The sequence below is a fragment of the Onthophagus taurus genome, chromosome 7, assembly GCF_036711975.1.
Source record: "Onthophagus taurus isolate NC chromosome 7, IU_Otau_3.0, whole genome shotgun sequence".
Lineage (NCBI taxonomy): Eukaryota > Metazoa > Arthropoda > Insecta > Coleoptera > Scarabaeidae > Onthophagus > Onthophagus taurus.
Window position 1 is genome coordinate 3,213,038 of NC_091972.1, and position 22,192 is coordinate 3,235,229.

A 22,192-nucleotide genomic window follows, 5' to 3' on the forward strand; every position below is an offset into this window, starting at 1 on the left:
GAGAAACGTTGTAGTGAAAGCCATCGCTTTGGAACTTAAATATCAAAAAAAAAAATTAAAGTAAATATTCTTGAAGTGAAGATTTTTATTTTTTATCCTACGATGTATCTAATCAATAAACCAAGGTTGTTTTAAATAATTAATGTATATGAAGGTCAAATAACAGAAAATTGGTATTAAATATTTAAAATTTTTCAAGTTTATTTAACTTTAGTAATACAAAAAAATTTAATCTAAAACTTACTAATTGATTATATTTGCATTTGGCGCCTATTTTCTAAATTAAATGTTTATCTACATTACTAAGCATACAAAATTTTTATTGATTTAAATGACAAAAATGATAATGATAAATATTCAATAAAAAATTACATTAAATACGCAGCGACGATTGATGAAAAAATCAACATTGTTAATGCTTTAATAAACGATCCAAAACCTCTTCCAACTTCCCCACCATCCAAATTATAAACTCGCCCAAATATTCCAAAAGCCATGATATCATTAGCTCTCTCTATGGTCATTGCAATTTCAACTTGCCCATCTTCTATATCTCCCTCGCAATAAGTGTACAAAGTTAAAGGACGTAAAGAGCTGCTAAGAGTCGATGGTATGTAAAAAGTATCTTGGTTCGTTGGAACGTGAGTTTTTATGGTAACCCTTGAGAACTCTACGTTAAAAGCCGATGGTCTCATACTACACGATGATGAATTATCATTTTGGCAAGCCACCAAAGCGCAACTTCTTACTCCTAACGTTGAAAGTGGATTGCTCATCGATCGAATACCATAAAAAGCGGCAACTCTAAAAATTAAAATTAAATTGGCTTTTTATTCTTGGTAAAAAATTTATAACAAACTTGTAAACTGTGCTGGTATTTGTTAAAGGAGAATTAAAGGCGATGTCGTATTCGCAACAAAAATCACTTCCTTCGCTACAAACTTCACCGGTGGTCACATTTACTCCAAGTTCCAAATCGACGAAAGTGTAAAGTTCCATGTTTTCGAAATTTAATCCAAAATTATCTACGGTGGGAGGTTGTCCACCGATTCTTGGGATTACCTATTATTAAAACGCAAAATATATAGAGAGTGAACAAAGGTCTGGAAACGTCTAATTTTCCCCTAAATGAGTAGAGCATAAAATTTGGGATCTAAAGTTTATCTTATAGCAAATTATCTTATAGTGAATGATAAGGGTGGAACGGATATCCGGCAATTATCCGGATATTAAAAACCTATTACTTAATACTCCACCATTCTCAGAAATTAGTGGGTGTTAGTTAGGTGTTGGACACTGCAGATAATAATCAAGTTCAACCCCAATAGGACTTTTTTCAATAAATACAACTTTATTTATATCAGGTTTATCCTTAGTGTTTAACCTCATTGTAACAATCCCAACACGATATAGAAAATCTATTGTTGCAGTTTCGTCTAGTTTTCTTCTCTTCGCTTGTAATTCAACAACACATTCATTACTAACAGAACTGTCGCTGTTATCACTTTCGATTATTAATTAAAGTATCCTGTTTATAATGCAAAAAGCCGTTTTGAAAAATCACTTTCAGTTCTTGAGAAATAAATTTTTGAAATGATCGACAATTTTTTTCAATTTTCGCCAATTAAGTTTTAAAAATTCGTATAAAATCCAGTTCTTGGAATATGAGTATGAAAATTTCCCAAAGTGTTAACAAAAGTGTCCTCTTTCCAATAAACCAACCCGTTTTGAAAAATAACTTTTAGTTTTTGAGAAAACAATATTTGAAGTTTTGATAAAATTTTCGATGTTGCAGTTTTCATCGATAACTAGCAAAATTCGCTATAAAATTAATTTCTTGAAGGATCCTTGTGGAAATATCACCAATTACTAATGAAAGTATTCTCTTTTTAATGCAAAAAGCCGTTTTGAAAAATCACTTTCAGTTCACGAGAAAAATTTTTGAAATGATCGACGATTTTTTCGAATTTTGCAATATTCGCCGATTAAGTTTTAAAAATTCGTATAAAATCCATTTCTTGGAATATAAGTATGAAAATTTCCCAAAGTGGTAATAAGAGTGTCCTCTTTCCAATGAATCCACCTGTTTTGAAAAATAACTTGTAGTTTTAGAGAAAACAATATTTGAAGTTTTGATAAAATTTTCGATGTTGCAATTGTCATCGATAATTTCCAAAATTCGCTATAAAATTAATTTCTTGAGGGATCCGTGTGGAAATATCACCAATTACTAATGAAAGTATTCTCTTTTTAATGCAAAAAGCCGTTTTGAAAAATCACCTTTAGTTCACGAGAAAAATTTTTGAAATGATTGACGATTTTTTCGAATTTTGCAATTTTCGCCGATTAAGTTTTAAAAATTCGTATAAAATCCATTTCTTTGAATATAAGTATGAAATTCTCCCAAAGTGTTAATAAGAGTGTCCTCTTTCCAATGAATTAACACGTTTTGAGAAAACAATTTTTGAAGTTGTGATAAAATTTTCGATGTTGCAATTTTCATCGATAGTTTTCAAAATTCGCTATAAAATTAATTTCTTGAGGGATCCTTGTGGAAATATCACCAATTACTAATGAAAGTATTCTCTTTTTAATGCAAAAAGCCGTTTTGAAAAATCGCTTTTAGTTCATGAGAAATAAATTTTTGAAATGATCGACAATTTTTTCCTATTTTGAAATTTTCGCCGATTAAGTTTTAAAAATTCGTATAAAATCCATTTCTTGGAATATAAGTATGAAAATTTCCTAAAGTGGTAATAAGAGGGTCCTCTTTCGAATGAACCAACACATTTTGAGAAATAACCTTTAGTTTTTGAGAAAACAATATTTGAAGTTTTGATAAAATTTTCGATGTTGCAATTTGCATCGATAACTTGCAAAATTCGCTATAAAATTAATTTCTTGAAGGATCCTTGTGGAAATATCACCAATTACTAATGAAAGTATTCTCTTTTTAATGCAGCAAGCCGTTTTGAAAAATCGCTTTTAGTTCTTGAGAAATAAATTTTTGAAATGATCGAAAAATTTTTCCAATTTTGAAATTTTCACCGATTCAATTTTAAAAATTCGTATAAAATCCAGTTCTTGGAATATAAGTATGAAAAATTTCCAAAGTGTTAACAAAAGTGTCCTCTTTCCAATAAATCAACCCGTTTTGAAAAATAACTTTTAGTTTTTGAGAAAACAATATTTGAAGTTTTGATAAAATTTTCGATGTTGCAATTTTCATCGATAACTTGCAAAATTCGCTATAAAATTAATTTCTTGAAGGATCCTTGTGGAAATATCACCAATTACTAATGAAAGTATTCTCTTTTTAATGCAACAAGCCGTTTTGAAAAATCGCTTTTAGTTCTTGAGAAATAAATTTTTGAAATGATCGAAAATTTTTTCCAACTTTGAAATTTTCGCCGATTCAATTTTAAAAATTCGTATAAAATCCAGTTCTTGGAATATAAGTATGAAAATTTTCCAAAGTGTTAACAAAAGTGTCCTCTTTCCAATGAACCAACCCATTTTGAAAAATAACGTTTAGTTTTTGAGAAAACAATATTTGAAGTTTTGATAAAATTTTCGATGTTGCAATTTTCATCGATAGTTTTCAAAATTCGCTATAAAATTAATTTCTTGAAGGATCCTTGTGGAAATATCACCAATTACTAATGAAAGTATTCTCTTTTTAATGCAAAAAGCCGTTTTGAAAAATCACTTTCAGTTCACCAGAAAAATTTTTGAAATGATCGACGATTTTTTCGAATTTTGCAATTTTCGCCGATTAAGTTTTTAAAAATTCGTATAAAATCCATTTCTTGGAATATAAGTATGAAAATTTCCCAAAGTGGTAATAAGAGAGGGTCCTCTTTCGAATGAACCAACACATTTTGAGAAATAACCTTTAGTTTTTGAGAAAACAATATTTGAAGTTTTGATAAAATTTTCGATGTTGCAATTTTCATCGATAGTTTTCAAAATTCGCTATAAAATTAATTTCTTGAAGGATCCTTGTGGAAATATCACCAATTACTAATGAAAGTATTCTCTTTTTAATGTAAAAAGCCGTTTTGAAAAATCACTTTCCGTTCTTGAGAAATAAATTTTTGAAATGATCGACAATTTTTTCCTATTTTGAAATTTTCGCCGATTCAATTTTCAAAATTCGTATAAAATCCAGATCTTGGAATACGAGTATGAAAATTTTCCAAAGGGTTAACAAAAGTGTCCTCTTTCCAATGAACCAATCCATTTTGTAAAATAACTTTTAGTTTTTGAGAAAACAATATTTGAAGTTTTGATAAAATTTTCGATGTTGCAATTTTCATCGATAATTTTCAAAATTCGCTATAAAATTAATTTCTTGAGGGATCCTTGTGGAAATATCACCGATTATCAATTACAGTATTCTCTTTTTAATGCAAAAAGCCGTTTTGAAAAATCACTTTCAGTTCACGAGAAAAATTTTTAAAATGATCGACGATTTTTTAGAATTTTGCAATTTTCGCCGATTAAGTTTTAAAAATTGGTATAAAATCCATTTCTTGGAATATAAGTATGAAAATTTCCCAAAGTGGTAATAAGAGGGTCCTCTTTCGAATGAACCAACACATTTTGAGAAATAACCTTTAGTTTTTGAGAAAACAATATTTGAAGTTTTGATAAAATTTTCGATGTTGCAATTTTCATCGATAGTTTTCAAAATTCGCTATAAAATTAATTTCTTGAAGGATCCTTGTGGAAATATCACCAATTACTAATGAAAGTATTCTCTTTTTAATGCAACAAGCCGTTTTGAAAAATCGCTTTTAGTTCTTGAGAAATAAATTTTTGAAATGATCGAAAATTTTTTCCAATTTTGAAATTTTCGCCGATTCAATTTTAAAAATTCGTATAAAATCCAGTTCTTGGAATATAAGTATGAAAATTTTCCAAAGTGTTAACAAAAGTGTCCTCTTTCCAATGAAGCAACCCATTTTGTAAAATAACTTTTAGTTTTTGAGAAAACAATATTTGAAGTTTTGATAAAATTTTCGATGTTGCAATTTGCATCGATAACTTGCAAAATTCGCTATAAAATTAATTTCTTGAAGGATCCTTGTGGAAATATCACCAATTACTAATGAAAGTATTCTCTTTTTAATGCAAAAAGCCGTTTTGAAAAATCACTTTCAGTTCATGAGAAATATATTTTTGAAATGATCAACAATTTTTTCGAATTTTGCAATTTTCGCCGATTAAGTTTTAAAAATTCATATAAAATTCATTTCTTGGAATATGAGTATGAAAATTTCCCAAAGTGTTAACAAGAGTGTCCTCTTTCCAATGAACCAACACGTTTTTAGAAATAACTTTTAGTTTTTGAGACAACAATATTTGAAGTTTTAATAAAATTTTCGTTGTTGCAATTTTCATCGATAATTTTCAAAATTCGCTATAAAATTAATTTCTTGAAGAATCCTGCAAAAATCGCCAATTATTAATTAAAGTATCCTCGTTTTAGAGTTGCTTCGTTAGTTATATCAGCATCAAAAAAGTTCATTTTGTATCTTGGATCCAAATAAGTTGACATATCTTATCAGCTTTCTTATTAATTTCATTTTTATTCAAATATCGTAATAATGTGGCAATGTAGGGTATTAAAAAAAAGCAATTGCACTTTTTTGTAATGGATATTTATTAAGTCATCTTCAAGTTAATCAAAATTTCGGTAGATCAAAATTTAATAAATATCCATTACAAAAAAGTGCAATTTCTTTATTTTAATTTACGATTAATGGAAACAAATAATAATTACTACAAAATATCGGGTATCACTTCAAAAATGCCAAATAATCGGATATCCGGCCGAAGGGGATGCCGAATATCCGGTATACAGCTTTTCGCAAAATCACTATCCGTTCTATCACTAGTGAACGACCATAATGAATTAGTGATAGGCAATTCACAAGAAAATTTTCCCAAGTAGCATGAAATAGAGATGTTATAGACAGATTATTTTAAGCTCTGACCCGTTTTTGATAAGTATACGTCCATTGCCAAGAAAATCAATGAAAATACTTTTCAAAGAAACCATTCATCTTCTTCTGACAGGAAGCATAAACGATATGAACGTTATGAACAAAACTTTGGAAGCAATGCAGTTAGTGAGGTAATGATTTGACACATTTACGAGAAAATTAGACTTTTGTCCCACTCTCTATATAAATCATCTTATTTACATTAACATTGTGTTCACAAACGCTAGCTGGCGTTCTCGTTGGTATAATATTAACTCTTGATGCTAATCTGGTTTGCGTAGTTATTAATGATAAATCAATGATTCCGATTGAAGCATCAGATAGAAAAATACCAGAACCGCCCATGCCGTCTCTTGGATCACTATATCCCGATGCTAAGAGATTAACTCCATATTTTTTAGCAACGCCGTCTTGTAACGAAAGACCTAAAAGAATTTTTTTTTTTTTAAATAACAAATCAACCGAAAATGTTTGTTCACCTTTAAAGAATGGCGTTTCAGAATGCCAAGAATTTGGGTAGATAAGGTCGGTGACTCTAAGGTCATTCATTAACGTTTCCAACGGGTTTTTGTGCAGAATATCGGCTGTTGATAAAAGACCGAATGTAACACCGAAGCTTGTAAATACCGTAACTTCTTCGCCTGGCGTGAACATGTCTTCGTTAACCAAATTAATTTTACGATATCTAAAATTCAAGTAATATAATTATTTTGATTGATTTCTTATAAACCAATACCTTGCTATTACAGCACCTCTTGTATCAAAAACTACATTAGTATTATAATAAATTATAGAGTTGGTTGATGAATTGGCTTTTTCGATAACATTTATGACGACGTAAACTTGATGTTGAAATGCAGCACAAGATATAAGAACAAGAAACTATAATAAAAAAAAAATTGTAATATTATTTTTAATTAATTTTAGGAGAAAATTTCAGTTTTTATCAGATTAAATTATTTTTTCAATAAATTCGTTTTATAAATGTTCGTTTATTGCGTAACATTCACGCGTTTACTTGTGATAAGCAAAACCTTAGCCCGGATTTGTACCTCACACATTCAATAGGATTTTAAGTATTCACTTTATCTTACGTAAACATTACTCACAGATATACGAATTGTATTAAGTGTAAATACAAAAATTCCTATAATATCGATTACTCACATTTAATATAAAGTTAATAATAAGTTTATTTTATATAATTTTAGGAGCGATTTATTTTTAATTTGGATTTTATTGTATAAACTTACATCTGCATATGGACTCCTTACTCGCATACATGGTGAGGCATCTTCAGCTGGAGTCGGAACATAGGTGCTAATATTTTCCAAATTGTTGGGTAAATTTGGAGTCGTTAAAACGTATTCTGGAAAAACTATGATGTTGGCATTTGATTCGTTTTTAGCTTGTCCAATTTGGAATACGCATTCTCTTGTATTAGTTAAAACATTTTCGAAATCGGATAAACCCGGGTCGTTTTTTAATCCATATTCCATCACCACAGCCACATAAGATTCCTTTTAATAATGTGAATAACACAAGAATTATTAAGTTAATATTAGAAAAGATTTTAATTGAATGTTAAATTTTAAACGATGCAAGAATGATTCATATAGATGTATTACCTGGGCTTTGGAGAAACATCCCATCAATAAAAGTAAGAGTACACAATGAAAACTTTGGAAGAACATCTTGATGCTAATGCCAAAACTGAACTACTGGGATTTTTATTCCTTTTTACAGATCTTTAGCAATTTTTATCGGCCAGATTTAAGTAAATCCTTAGGGATTTGGGAAATTTAGGACACCGTTTTAATCAGCACGATAAACATTTATACAGGGTTTTTCTCAGATGATTACAAAAGATGAATAAATTTAAAACATATATGTATATTTTTAAATATAAAATCGCAAAAATTAACGTTTTTTATGCAGATCTAGAATAGTAGAGAATTTTATTAAATTATTGCAACTATTAATCATTCTTTTCATGTACCCATAAATTTCAATGCCAAAATAAATTATCGCAGGAGACTTTTTTTTTTATTGATGATTTAATTAGTTCATATTATAACCAAAATTCGTTTCCAACTTTGAATAAAATATCGTTTTGGTTAATTATAGAAGTGTCTTTCTTCTTTCCATATCTTCGTAATTAACAGATTGGCGCTTTATTGATTATTAGGGCTTCTTGCGGCACTTACTTCTGTAACTGTTGGTAATGCCGCAGCTTGTGTAAACCGTTACTTGTTTGAACACGAGTCTGAATGGTGACAATTCGTGTTGCAAAGTACTTTAGCCCTCTCACACTTGCATAAATTTGTTTGACATTTCTTATCTTTCACTTCAAAAACCCTTGGCCCTCAAAGGCAGAATTTTGGCTACTAATCATAATTTTGGCTACTAATTAAAGCTTATTTTGGTGACGGAAAGTATTGCGGTGCGGGAGTGCGGTGTTCGGGAATTTTTTAAATTCTCGGGTCACTTTTTCACTTTCTGCACCATTTTGCATGAGCACTTCAAGCCCCCTCTACTCTTTAAAACTGTCTGAGATTATGGCTCTGCAGATCGGGTTGCTCTTGAGAAGGACCTGGGGATGCTGCCGTGGATGGATATTATTTATACGCAGGATGTTAACGATAAATTGAGAATTTTCAATGAGCTGCTGCTCTCAGTGTTTTATGTACACATTCCTAGTAGAGTGGTGAGAGTATCTAGCCCTCGGCCTCCTTGGTTGACGACCACTATTAGAGAAATGATTAAACTTCGTGATAACTCGTATAAGAGATTCAAGCATACCAAGCTGGATTCTCATAAGGATTATTATAAAAGCTTGAGAAACTATGTTACAGCCGCTATCAGAAGGGAAAAAAGGGCCTACTTTGACTCGCAGCTCTCCCCAAACACTTCCTCCGAGTATTGGCGTCGCATTAGGGAAAACGTAAATATTACTAAAGGTAAGGGTATTATCCCGGAGTCGTTGGCCAATGCAAATGAGATTGCGAGTCACTTCGGCGGCGCTGTTCCTCAAACTGATATCGACTGTGATGTGTATCAATACTACAATAACAACAAGGCTACTGCTTTTCAAACTGAATTCTCCTTCTGGGCTATAACGGAGAACGATCTATACTCCACGTTGATTAGTATCTCTTCCAATGCCGTTGGAATCGATGGCTAAGCACTAAAATTTGTTAAGATGTGTTTTCCTTTTATATCTAGATATATTTTACATATCGTAAATTTCTGTTTAACAGAAAATGTATACCCTACCATCTGGAAACAGTCTATTGCAGTTGCAATACCCAAAAAACCAAATCCTTCCAATTATAGCGATTTAAGGCTCATTTGTCTTCTACCCGGCCTTTCCAAGGTTGTTGATGAAAAATTGTGGATCGTTAGCTGCGAACACACCTAACTCAATATAATCTTCTGCCTGATTCCCAATCGGGTTTTCGTCCGGGTTTTTCGTGCGCTACTTCTCTTTTAAACCTTACGGATGACATTGTGCGCTCCTCTGATTTTGGCCTTGTTACGGCCCTGGTGACACTTGACTATTCTAAGGCATTTGACACTATCAATCATCAAATGTTACTTGCTGTTCTTAGGTTTATGGGTTTTAGCCGTGAATCCGTTGATTTCTTTCGACATTATTTGGAGGGCAGAAGTATGAGGGTGCGCGTTCGTGATTCTACTTCTCGTGAATTTTACACTCCTACAGGTGTGCCGCAGGGTAGTATTTGCGGTCCTATCCTATTTGTCCTATATACTAGTGCCTTCTCGTTACACGTCCGTTACTGTAAATTACAAACTTATGCGGATGATTATGCACGGTCTATTGATTAATGGTACGAAATCATCAGCTATTATATTCGGTAGAAGTAAAGACCTTGGTCCTACCAGAGCATCATTGAGTATTCGTGTGGGCGGCGATGAATTGCGCGTAGTTGATACTGTAAAACTCCTGGGGGTATGGCTGGATTCGGATATGCGTTTTAATACACATATCAATCACTTAATTAGATGTTCGTATGCCACGCTAAAGTCTTTATACGCCAACCGTCACATTTTAAGCACGCAAAGTAGAGCCTTGCTCACTGACACGTTGATACTTTCTCGGTTTAATCACTGCAACGCTGTTTATGGACCTCATCTGCGTGCAGATGCTGCGGCACGAGTCCAACGAGTCCAGGGGGCGTGTCTCCGTTTGATATTCGGTATACGTCGAAATCAAAGGATCTCTTACAAGTTGCCCGAGGTACGGTGGCTGAGTATGAAAGCAAGGAGAATTTTTCATGAGGGAGTATTATTTTTCAAAATTATTATGTTCGAAACTCCGGCTTACTTGCACAATAAAATCATATTTAGAACGGACGTTCATAATATAAACGTCCGCAGAAAGAACTGCCTGTCTATCCTGCCTCATAGCACCCAACTGTTTAAAAGGTCTTTTTCTTACAGAATTGCTGATTTTTGGAATTCTCTGCCGGAAGCTTTGCGCTCTAAACAATCAGTTTGTTTTTTGATGTTGCTTGAAAAAACAATTTTGTTTTTGTTCTTTTGTGTTTTGTCACGTTTTGCGTGTTTTCTCGATTTATCTGTTTTCTTGTTTTCTTTTATTCTTTTCTTATTTATAGTATTTTCGGGCGATTGTGAAAATCAGAGTTGTTTATCTAAACCTCCTCTGACAATCGTCCGAGTTGACTTGATTTAATTAATAGTATTTTTATTTTGATATGTTATTATATGTTTGAATTAGGTTTTTGTTATCAAGTCAATAAATGAATTATTATTATTATTAATCTGACGCAGAGAGAATTCAGTCTTGAATTTTCAAAAGTGTGTCTTTACACGTTTGAATTTGATTTCTAGAATACGGCGAGGCAATAATTTCTTTCTTGGTTCCAAATTTATAAAGTCCATCATTTGTTGTCTCCAAAACCACGCCAATTAAGTTTTGCACATCTCCTTTGCTCCTGCCAAGACTTGGAACAGGCACAGTAATTGATGTTCCAACCTCAATCGGGGGAAATTTTTTATTAGGTGTAAACTTCATTTTCTCTGCCTGCTCTTTCAATCCTTCCACAGCTTTCTCTTGATTTTAAATCATCGTTTTTCTTTTTGCACACCGAAGACATAAAACTGATGCTCCGTAACTCTCGTTGGTATTACTTGTACTCTGGACACAGATGACATGAACATCCTGCGCACAGCTATAACACTTGTGGACTTCTGAAGTTTTTTTTTCACATATGCAACAAACAGGTTCCACTTTTGCCATATCAACACCAAGGGGAGGGGTTGTTCCTTTAGTATTTTCTGCATCAGGAAACTGAGTTGATCCTCCAAGACTTTCTGCATTAGGACCACGAGTGGAATTCTCCTGCTTCACAGTAGTTGCAGAGTACCTCTTCAAGATCTTCTTCAGTTCTAAGAATTGTTTTGATAGAATTAGGCAATGACTGTATTTCGATATGAGCGTTTCTTCCTTTAATGAAAATGTAAATAACGTCATTTTTTTTTGTACTGAACTGAAATTATTGTTTACCGAACATCGCTTCAAAAGGTGTTTGTCGTATTCCGCTATGGTACACATTGTTTTTCTGAAGCTGACAAAAAAGAAGACCTTCGCTCCAATGTTTAGTCTTATTGTCTTGTAATAACGTATCTTTTACGTCCCGGTTAGATCTCTCCACACTCCCTTAACTTTGCGAGTGTCTGGATTTGCCATGGACTATTGGTAGCTCGGGCCACACTTCTCTTAACTCCTTAACTACCCGATTAGCAAACTCTCGTCCGATGTCCGACTGCAACACGCTAGGAGTTCCCAAAATACAAAAAACATCCAATAATGTGTGAGCCACTTCCTCTGCTGTCTTCGTCTTCAATGGACGTAAAATTATAAACTTAGTTAGATGAGCCTGGTAGTTAAAAATATATCGGAAATCACCATCACGACAAGTCTGCATATCTATCGATCAGAAACCGGCAGTATTAACTTTTTTTATCACCTAAACGTAGCACATCCTAACGTTTAAGGCGATGATATTGTAACGTAGATCATAGTCTTACTTGCTTTCTTTGCAGCTCCTACTTCTTTAACCCTTTGAGTCCTAAGAAGTCAAATATTTTGAAACTTTGTGACAGAATTAAAACGCTATCAAAATACACTCAGTAAAGGCCTTTGGAATACAAATTTAGCAAAATATGCAATCCCCCTATTTTCGCATAATCTAAGTGTCAAAAAAGATGCTAATTCAAAAATTCCTGGAAACCGTCTTTATTGAAATTAAGAAATAAAATTTATTTTAAATTGAAGCTTAAAGCTTTCTGTTTAAATCGATGTATAATAATTGATGGGTTGAATTAGAAAAATATTGAGAAAAAGAGTATTGAGTTAACTCAATACTCTTTTTCTAACATTTTAGTATAACCTAAAAGTGTCAAAAAAGATGCTAATTTAAAAATTCCTGGAAGCCGTATTTATTGAAATTAAGGAATGACACTTATTCTAAATTAAAGCTCAAAGCTTTCTTTTTAAAATGATGTATAATAATTGTTGGGTTGGATTAGAAAAATATTGACAAAAAACATGTTGAAACAAAACTTACATTTTCGTATAACCTAAAAGTGTCAAAAAAGATGCTAATTTAAAAATTCCTGGAAGGCGTATTTATTGAAATTAAGGAATGAGACTTATTCTAAATTAAAGCTCAAAGCTTTCTCTTTAAAATGATGTATAATAATTGTTGGGTTGGATTGGAAAAATATAGAGAAAAAAAAAGTTGAAATAAAACTTACATTTTCGTATAACCTATGAGTGTGAAAAAAGATGCTAATTTAAAAATTCCTGGAAGCCGTATTTATTGAAATTAAGGAATGAAACTTATTTTAAATTAAAGATCAAAGCTTTCTCTTTAAAATGATGTATAATAATTGTTGGGTTGGATTGGAAAAATATAGAGAAAAATAAAGTTGAAATAAAACCTACATTTTCGTATAACCTATGAGTGTCAAAAAAGATGCTAATTTAAAAATTCCTGGAAGCCGTATTTATTAAAATTAAGGAATGAAACTTCTTTTAAATTAAAGCTCAAAGCTTTCTCTTTAAAATGATGTATAATAATTGTTGGGTTGGATTGGAAAAATATAGAGAAAAAAAAAGTTGAAATAAAACTTACATTTTCGTATAACCTATGAGTGTCAAAAAAGATGCTAATTTAAAAATTCCTGGAAGCCGTATTTTTTAAAATTAAGGAATGAAACTTATTTTAAATTAAAGCTCAAAGCTTTCTCTTTAAAATGATGTATAATAATTGTTGGGTTGGATTGGAAAAATATAGAGAAAAAAAAAGTTGAAATAAAACTTACATTTTCGTATAACCTATGAGTGTCAAAAAAGATGCTAATTTAAAAATTCCTGGAAGCCGTATTTATTAAAATTAAGGAATGAAACTTCTTTTAAATTAAAGCTCAAAGCTTTCTCTTTAAAATGATGTGTAATAATTGTTGGGTTGGATTGGAAAAATATAGAGAAAAAAAAAGTTGAAATAAAACTTACATTTTCGTATAACCTATGAGTGTCAAAAAAGATGCTAATTTAAAAATTCCTGGAAGCCGTATTTATTAAAATTAAGGAATGAAACTTCTTTTAAATTAAAGCTCAAAGCTTTCTCTTTAAAATGATGTGTAATAATTGTTGGGTTGGATTGGAAAAATATAGAGAAAAAAAAAGTTGAAATAAAACTTACATTTTCGTATAACCTATGAGTGTCAAAAAAGATGCTAATTTAAAAATTCCTGGAAGCCGTATTTATTAAAATTAAGGAATGAAACTTCTTTTAAATTAAAGCTCAAAGCTTTCTCTTTAAAATGATGTATAATAATTGTTGGGTTGGATTGGAAAAATATAGAGAAAAAAAAAGTTGAAATAAAACTTACATTTTCGTATAACCTATGAGTGTCAAAAAAGATGCTAATTTAAAAATTCCTGGAAGCCGTATTTATTGAAATTAAGGAATGAAACTTATTTTAAATTAAAGCTCAAAGCTTTCTCTTTAAAATGATGTATAATAATTGTTGGGTTGGATTGGAAAAATATAGAGAAAAAAAAAGTTGAAACAAAACTTACATTTTCGAATAATCTAAAAGTATCAAAAAAGATGCTAATTTAAAAATTCCTGGCAGCCGTATTTATTGAAATTAAGGAATGAAACTTCTTTTAAATTAAAGCTCAAAGCTTTCTCTTTAAAATGATATGTAATAATTGTTGGGTTGGATTGGAAAAATATTAAGAAAAAAAATGTTGAAACAAAACTTACATTTTCGAATAATCTAAAAGTATCAAAAAAGATGCTAATTTAAAAATTCCTGGCAGCCGTATTTATTGAAATTAAGGAATGAAACTTCTTTTAAATTAAAGCTCAAAGCTTTCTCTTTAAAATGATATGTAATAATTGTTGGGTTGGATTGGAAAAATATTAAGAAAAAAAATGTTGAAACAACACTTACTTTTAAAAGAGTCAAAAAAGATGCTAATTTAAACATTCTTTGAAGCCATGTTTATTGAAATTACGGAATGAGACTTATTTTAAATTAAAGCTCAATGTTTTCTTTTTAAAATGTAATAATCTCTCTGTAATAATCACACCTAATAACCATTTATCAAAGAAATATCTTTTTGAACAACAAAATTCAACAGCACCACTTTTCATTAAACTTCTAACCTCACATCTGGAAGAATAAGTTTAAAGTGTACCTAAAAATCCTACAGTGCGAATTGCGATGTTTTTTATACAGATTCTTTCTTGTATACACTTGTATAGTAGATATTACCGACAGCTCTAAATGTGCCGAATAAGTAACTACAGTTTAAAATGAGTGTTTAGAACTACCGGTACTTTAAAGTACCGTCGGGACACAAAGGGTTAATAATTTCCTGGTGTTGCTTACTTTCAATTAGAAATGAATTTGATGACGTGTTCATGTTCATTAATTTTTCCATAAATTTGGATCTCAATTCAGTTTCGACGTTGGTTGCATTTATTGCACTTCTCATTTTGAAATAGTTCGAAAAACTTTTATCTCGAAGTACACTCAACCGCAGTAAGGGAAAAACTGATCATCGACAAGTTGAAACTTGCAGAGTGCGTCGTGAGCATCACTGACAAGGAAACCACGTGAAACTCAAGTTTGCCTGAACCACTTTAGGCAAAGTCCGAAGTTAATTTACACTTTTCGGACATTGCCTGACCCTCATTTGGTACACCTAAGTTTGCCTAAGTTATATACTAGGCAAATTTTGCCTAATAAATTTTTTGTGCTCACAAATTTTAAATTTAAAGGATATATTTATGCTGTTCACTACTTTCCTGGAGTACGTCAATTTACAAGAAAGGTGATGGGGGTAATAATGAATGGTGGGAATGATTCAAATGTTGAAAGTATTAATAACAATGATGGAGAATGTAAACTTGATCATAAAGCAAGTATAATATTAATTTGTTTAACAATAAACATTCTGAATCACATATTGTATTTTTCTTTTGTACAAACATTTAAATGTTAAAAAAATAGTTGAAACTACACCAATAAATTCATCACGTATTTTCATTATATTGTTATTTGAAAAAGATAACATTTTATCTTATCTTCCCGTATATAACACCTATTTGGGATCAGTTCAATTAATTGAGTTTAGTAAGCTTTACTTCAAAATGGCTTCAGGTACAAATTTTGGTGTGTTATTTTTAATTGGTTTCTTAATAAAATCAGGAATAGCGCAGGTATGTGGCATTTAGGGGGATGGTTAATTAAAATATTTTATTTATTTGCTCTTAATTAAACAGACAAGTTACAATGCTGCTGTGATCGAATATGCGAAATCGTCTGATTCAAGTGTTAGTGATTTGGACAATATGATGTTGAGACTCAGGGATTACGAATCTTTAATAAGTAATTTAAAGAGTTCTAATATTATTGTTTTTCCTGAATATGGGCTGACTACACCCTATTTGCCTGAAAATTTGGAACCTTTGAGTACTTTTGTTCCGGATCCGGCTGAAAATATTTCACCTTGTTCAACAAAAGACTCTTACGAAAAGGTAAGTTAAAGTATTAATATATATTTAACAAAACTGATCGTTACATTGATTATAAATTCCGATATCTTTAATTAATTCTCAGGATTATAAAATAAATCTGTGATGTAATTTGTGCTAATTTTATTTATTTATTTGGTTTAGGTTCTGATAGATTTGTCATGTACTGCACAAACGCATGGTGTTTTCGTTGTGGTTAATTTAATCGAAAAATCTATATCATCTTCTAACACAACAATATTTTACAACACGAACGTAGTTTTTAATGGAAGTGGAACTGTAGTTGCTAGGTATGTTCATCATTTAAAAAGAACTATTAGCAATAATAATAATTAAATCTTCCTCATGTACACAGATATCGTAAAATCAACTTGTGCAAGGAACCAAAATTTACGAAAGGAGAAAATGTTGCAACCTTTACAGCATTTGGTGTTAATTTCGGTTTAATGACTAGCTGCGATTTATTATATGAACATCCAGCTCGTACAATGTTAGCGAATACAAACGTTACGGATATTATTTATCCTCACGCGTGGGTTGCAGAAACTCCGTTCTTACACAGCCTTTCGATTCAAGATGGTTTTGCAAAGGCGAATGGCATCAATCTTTTATCTGCTACGTATAGAAATTCCTCCGATGGAATGGGCGGTTTTGGAATATTCTCCGCCAAATCTGCTACCACCTCTTTGGATATATCAACAGGAATTAGTTACAAATCTAGTACGGGAAATTTAGAAAAACTTACAAATAAAATGCCAGAAGCTGTTTGTAACAATAATATAGAGGTGATTTTTTTATTAAGTGTTTTTCTCGTTATAGGTAATTGCTATATTTAGCAATGACATTTCATGTATATCTTATCTTTTAATATCGAATTTCTAAGAATTATATAATTGCTTTCGAAACGAACCAAAAATATCTCTAATTACTATAATTTTCTCTATTTTTATTTAGATAACACCAAGAATCGGCGGAGTGCCACCTTCTATTGACAAATTCAATAATACCATAGAAAATTTGAATTTATACACCACTAAAGATTTGGTTGTAACCGACAATATAGCCAAAGTGCAAATTTGTAGTGAGGGTAGTTTATTTTGTTGCGACTTCTACGTAGAATTCCAAGATGGTTACGCTTCAAGCAACTCCCCGGTGTACAAGTAATTATTTTAAAATGTTTTCTAAATTAACAGAATTTTTATTGATATTTGTTTTTATTAATATTTTAGAGTTGCAGCTTTTTACGGTACAAAACAGGTTAATATAACCGGGAAAAATTTAGGATTTAGAACTTGCGCCCTTTTGGTTTGCGCTAATAACGATTTGCAAAGTTGCGGTGAAACACCCCCGGATTCAAGTCCCATCAAGCAAATCTCATTACAAGCAAATCTGCCAAAAGGAGATAGAACGTTGTATATGCCCTCCACTCTTAAAAAAGATCTTCATCCTCTTACTGGATATGCGTTTTGTCAAAACGTCGAAGGTGATGTTATCGGTACTACCATGTCTGCTAATAATGTCGAAAAATTATGGACATTTGGTATCGTTGGACGCGTTTACGATTTAGACGATCGTCCGGAAGGTAGAGGAACTGCAAGTTACTTTAGAAGCGGATTCGGATTAATTCTTATGTTAATTGCGACGCAGTTCTTTTTTCAATAAAAAGTTATAATAGTTAATTTGTAATTTAAAAAAAAAACTTATTTTGTAACACTTTTCATAATTAATTTGAATAAACAAGTATTATTATTTCCTTATTTTTATTTAAATTAATTTGCTTTATAAATCTAATCACTTTTTTAAATTAGATAAATATAGATAAAATTCTGATATCTAGAAAACTTCAACAAGTATGCTTACACGATAATTATATCAGACATACTTTACAGATGTGTATATCAGGAATTTCATATAATTCGCAATACAGTGTGCTAATTAATTATCGTACCCGACGTCATCATTGCAAGTATGCAACCAATATCACAGTATTGGTATTGCAATACGCGATTTGCGTATTGGGTTGCATACTTGCAACCCAATGCATGCGACACATGCGACGTCATCATTGCAAGTATGCAACCCAATACGCAAATCGCGTATTGCAATACCAATACTGTGATATTGGTTGCATACTTGCAATGATGACGTCGGGTACGATAATTAATTAACACACTGTATATGAATGCAGTAACTATAGTTATGAAACTACTATGCGCTTGCACTGTCCCACATAAAATACAACACAGCTTAATAGTACAGGCATTGGGTAGTTTTGCAAATGAAAAGTTTTACTTGGAAAAAGGTGACGTCCTTTTACCTAGAGGTTCAGATATGTGGAGTCGGAGATCATACGAGAAGACTCCGACTCCAGCTCCTTCCTGTCTACTTGAACCATCAGTGTAGATTTTAAGGCTGTTTTTTACCTCTACTTCTGTGGAGCTTGGGTGGGTGAGATATTTCTTCGTAAAAATGTGTTGTAGGGGTGTGAAGTCCGTTTTACATTCAAGAATTGGTGAGTAGTCCACAATTTCATTCCAGAGAATGGCATTTTTACTATCTCTCTCACCCATTAGAATTCCTGCTGCCCGCAGTCGAATTCGTTAGGTTCAACATATTTTCCATGGCTGCAGTGGGGGTAGTCCGCAGCGCACCTGTAACATACAAACACGCTGAGACGCAGAGACGATAGCTAGGGTAAAGGTGGGTGACGAGTTAACGGATAGGTTCTGGACAACGAGGGGTTTGAGGCAGGGATGTCCACTCAGTCCCGCTCTGTTTGCCTTGTATACCGCAGACATGGAAGACAGATTGACCGGTGGGCAGATGGGAGGTGTGGTTGTAGGGAGGAGGAAGGTGCATTCACTGGCTTACGCGGACGATTTGGTGGTAGTGGCGAGAGAGGCGAAGGAGATGAAGGTGATGATGCGGAGTTTGGAGAGTTATTTTAGGGGGAAGGCTCTGGAGGTGAATGTAGGAAAGACAAAGGTTATGAAGTTCTGTAAAGGGGGTAGAAGGAAGAGCGAAGACTGGAGGTGGGAAGGGAAGGAGATAGAGGAGGTGAGGGAGTACACATATTTGGGGTACAGATTTAGAGAGGACAACAAGAAAGGCGCGCATGTGAGGGCAATGGCAAAGAAGGCGAACAAGGTGATGGGGCAGGTCTGGGGGTGGGGAGAGAGATTATTTGGAAGGGATATGGGAAAAAGGAAGATGATATTCGAGTGCTTGATTAGAAGTGTTATGATGTACGGGGCGGAGCTTTGGGGGTGGAAAGAGAAAGGGCTGTTGGAAGGCGTACAGGCTAGGTATTGGAGATGGGTTTTGGGGTTGGCAAAAGAGACGCCGGAGTACATAGTCAGAGAAGAGGTGAAGGTTGATAAGTTAAGAGTGGAGGCGGGTAAAAGGGCGGTACGTTTTGAGGAGAGGGTGGAAGGGAGGTCTCAATGTAAAATTTTGGGGGAGTGCTGGAAAGAGATTAAGGCAGGGAAAGGGGGTTACGGGCAACGAGGGAGGGAGGAATATTTCAGAAGGGTGGGGTACTCAGTACTCAGGGGATTGAGATGTGGAAAGAGCTGGAGAGCAGGGATAGAGATGTACAGAGGCAAGAAAGAAGGGGGCAGATAAGGGAGAGCAGGTACAACCCTAAGTACGAGGAAATAATAACGGAGGGATTGCCGAAGTACCTGTCGGTGGAGGGGGATGAGGATGGGAAGAGGATGGTGGCAAGATTCAGATGCGGCAATGAGGAGAGAGCGAATAGGTATTGGATGAGAGATGAGGAGAGGGGTTGTAGGCTATGTGGGGGGGAGTGGGAGTCGTTGGAGCACCTACTGAGGGAGTGTGACGAGCTAAGAGAGGAGGTGATCGGCTGGAAGCAGGTGCTGGGGGAGGGGGCAGAGGGAAGAGAATGGATGAGGGAGGTGGTGGCGACAAGGCAGCGTAGGGAGATGCGGGGAGGGGTAGGATAGGAAATAAAATGTATTGTATTGTAATGTGATATATGTAATTGTAGTATTGCTAAAAATTTAATTGTTTGTGGAATGTATTGCTGATTTGGTAGCAATAAACTTAATTAATTAATTACATACAAACACGCAAGTCTCTGTACTTTATTAAGTGCAGCAATGGATGCAGACTGTAAGGTCTTTGCCCACCATATGTAAGCATACGTCGGATTACCTATGCTTACTCTTACCTATAGCCCTCCGGCATTGAGCGAATGCAACGTACGCTTTTTTTACTCTAATATCTAGGTGGGCTCTCCATGTCATTTTATTGTCGAGTGTGATGCCCAAATATTTGACTTCTTTTGGCAACACCAATGGAGTATTAGCAAGGGACGGCATTCTGGGCTTGCCAAACTTTCTCATCCGTGTGAAAAGAGTCAACTCTGTCTTCTTAGGATTCACAGCGAGTCTTTATTCGTCACACCAAGTCTCTATCAATTTGAGAGCTACTTGCATCCTATCACAAAGCACGTTTATGTACTTGCCTTTGACGAGAATGGTTAAATCATTTGCGTAACCAATTGTAGTAAAGTTGACTTGGGTGAGGTTCCACAAAAGTGGGGATAGTACACCCCTTGTGGACAGCCTTGAGTAAGTCCTCTTTAGAGACTGACATCGCCAGCCCTAAGCTTAACTATCCTATGTTTAAGAGTGTTCTCAATCCAACCACAAAGAGTCGGTTGTAACAAGGCATCGTTAATACCAGAGAAAGTTGTGTCATCAAAAACACCCCTCTGTATCTATGAAAACACCCAGGGGGGATTCCTTTAGGTCCAGCGCTCCACCAACAACGCTGGTCACTGAGTGAAAAGCCGTTAGTGTGGACTTGCCCTGAGTGTAAGCGTCTTGATTAGGATTTACTGGTTTAGTTGGAAGACAGAAATCTCTAATATAGGCGGAGTTAATCGCCATACAATTTGCCGCTGACGTTATTGTCAGATCTACTTGGTAGGTAAGACTTTCACAATTTACATTTACAGTAGACAAGCTATTTTAGCCCTGAGTAGAATAACAATTACCTCAGGACTTGTTATGGGTTGTCATCTGACATTGGAGAAGGCCGCAGTGCATAACTGTGTAATACTTCAATGAACAAAAGGACACTCGACTTGCTCAGGTAACAAGCACGTTGAATGGCTTGCGAAAAGGGCTGCCATGTTCGCCTGAACCGATAATCGCTCCGTCCTTATCAACTCAGATTAAGATAATTAAAGATTTTATCCACAAAAAGTTTATGAACTGGTGAGACAGGGTTAAGGGCTACCATCTGTCTAAGGAAGTATTACATTATCCCTCAGCAGAGGCTGCCTTGTCTTAAAAAGTATAGCTGATTTACTATTTGTTTTAGTTTCTATTAAAAATTTCCTTATTCTTTGTCTATTTTAAGCATCAAATCCTGTTGTCGATTCATCAATAATAAGAAGCAATTGGAAGTGAAAAAGGGGGTTATATTTATTGTTGTTGGGCGATTATTACCCACGGAGTACATACTTGGATGTTAAAAATGTACATAAGTAAATTAAAATCGTATTTTTAGGTCTGAATAAAACTAACCTTTTAAGTTATGTAATCCGATTTTTTTAACGTGTTTTTTAACTTGTCCACAATCAATTTATCGTGTTTTTCACTCATTTTCAAGAAAAAATAGTTATTGATTTTGAAAATTAAATCGACACAACCTCAAATGTGTTGTTTATGATGGAAGTTGTCAATTTCAAAGTACCAATTTAAGAAAAAAATAATAAATCTGGGAAACGTATAAATTTCGAGATTATGTTGCACCCAATAAATAATTAACAATTAAAAACAAAAAATGAATAGAATAATAGTATATAATGTAAAAAATTTAAATTAAAATCATTTAAAAAAATATTTAAATTTAGTGACATTAAATGATTTCCATTACCAACCTCACGACTGCAAGGTTTTTCGGCACTTTTCGTTTTAAAAAATCAATAATTTTCTTTAATAACACACATGAACAAAACTCCTCGTTTTTTAGCGAATATAAAAGTTTTGGGGACCACTTTGAAAATTGACGTGCACTTTTAATGAAAAATTTTCCATTCAA

The 22,192-nt window shown here is 33.2% G+C and overlaps 2 protein-coding genes across 4 annotated transcripts; one reads left to right on the plus strand and one right to left on the minus strand.

The window, feature by feature from the left end:
- Positions 1-181: 181 nt before the first annotated feature.
- On the minus strand, positions 182-21,820 carry LOC111422116 (vanin-like protein 2). 3 transcript variants are annotated; one of them, XM_071197394.1, is made up of 8 exons: positions 21,676-21,820; positions 18,538-18,765; positions 7,265-7,531; positions 6,748-6,893; positions 6,491-6,696; positions 6,213-6,436; positions 860-1,062; positions 182-804 (listed from the first exon to the last, which is right to left on the minus strand). In XM_071197394.1, the coding sequence occupies exons 2-8, from the start codon at positions 18,682-18,684 to the stop codon at positions 369-371; spliced, it is 1,629 nt and encodes a 542-aa protein (XP_071053495.1). In that variant the 5' UTR covers positions 18,685-18,765; positions 21,676-21,820; the 3' UTR covers positions 182-368. The 3 variants fall into 3 exon arrangements, with proteins under 3 accessions (XP_071053495.1, XP_071053497.1, XP_071053496.1); XM_071197396.1 differs by lacking the exon at positions 7,265-7,531; XM_071197395.1 differs by lacking the exon at positions 21,676-21,820 and having other exon boundaries at positions 18,432-18,628.
- On the plus strand, positions 15,689-17,863 carry LOC111422114 (vanin-like protein 1). Its single transcript, XM_023055328.2, has 6 exons — positions 15,689-15,799; positions 15,863-16,117; positions 16,259-16,404; positions 16,470-16,899; positions 17,069-17,274; positions 17,344-17,863. The coding sequence occupies exons 1-6, from the start codon at positions 15,731-15,733 to the stop codon at positions 17,774-17,776; spliced, it is 1,539 nt and encodes a 512-aa protein (XP_022911096.2). The 5' UTR covers positions 15,689-15,730; the 3' UTR covers positions 17,777-17,863.
- Positions 21,821-22,192: the final 372 nt, after the last annotated feature.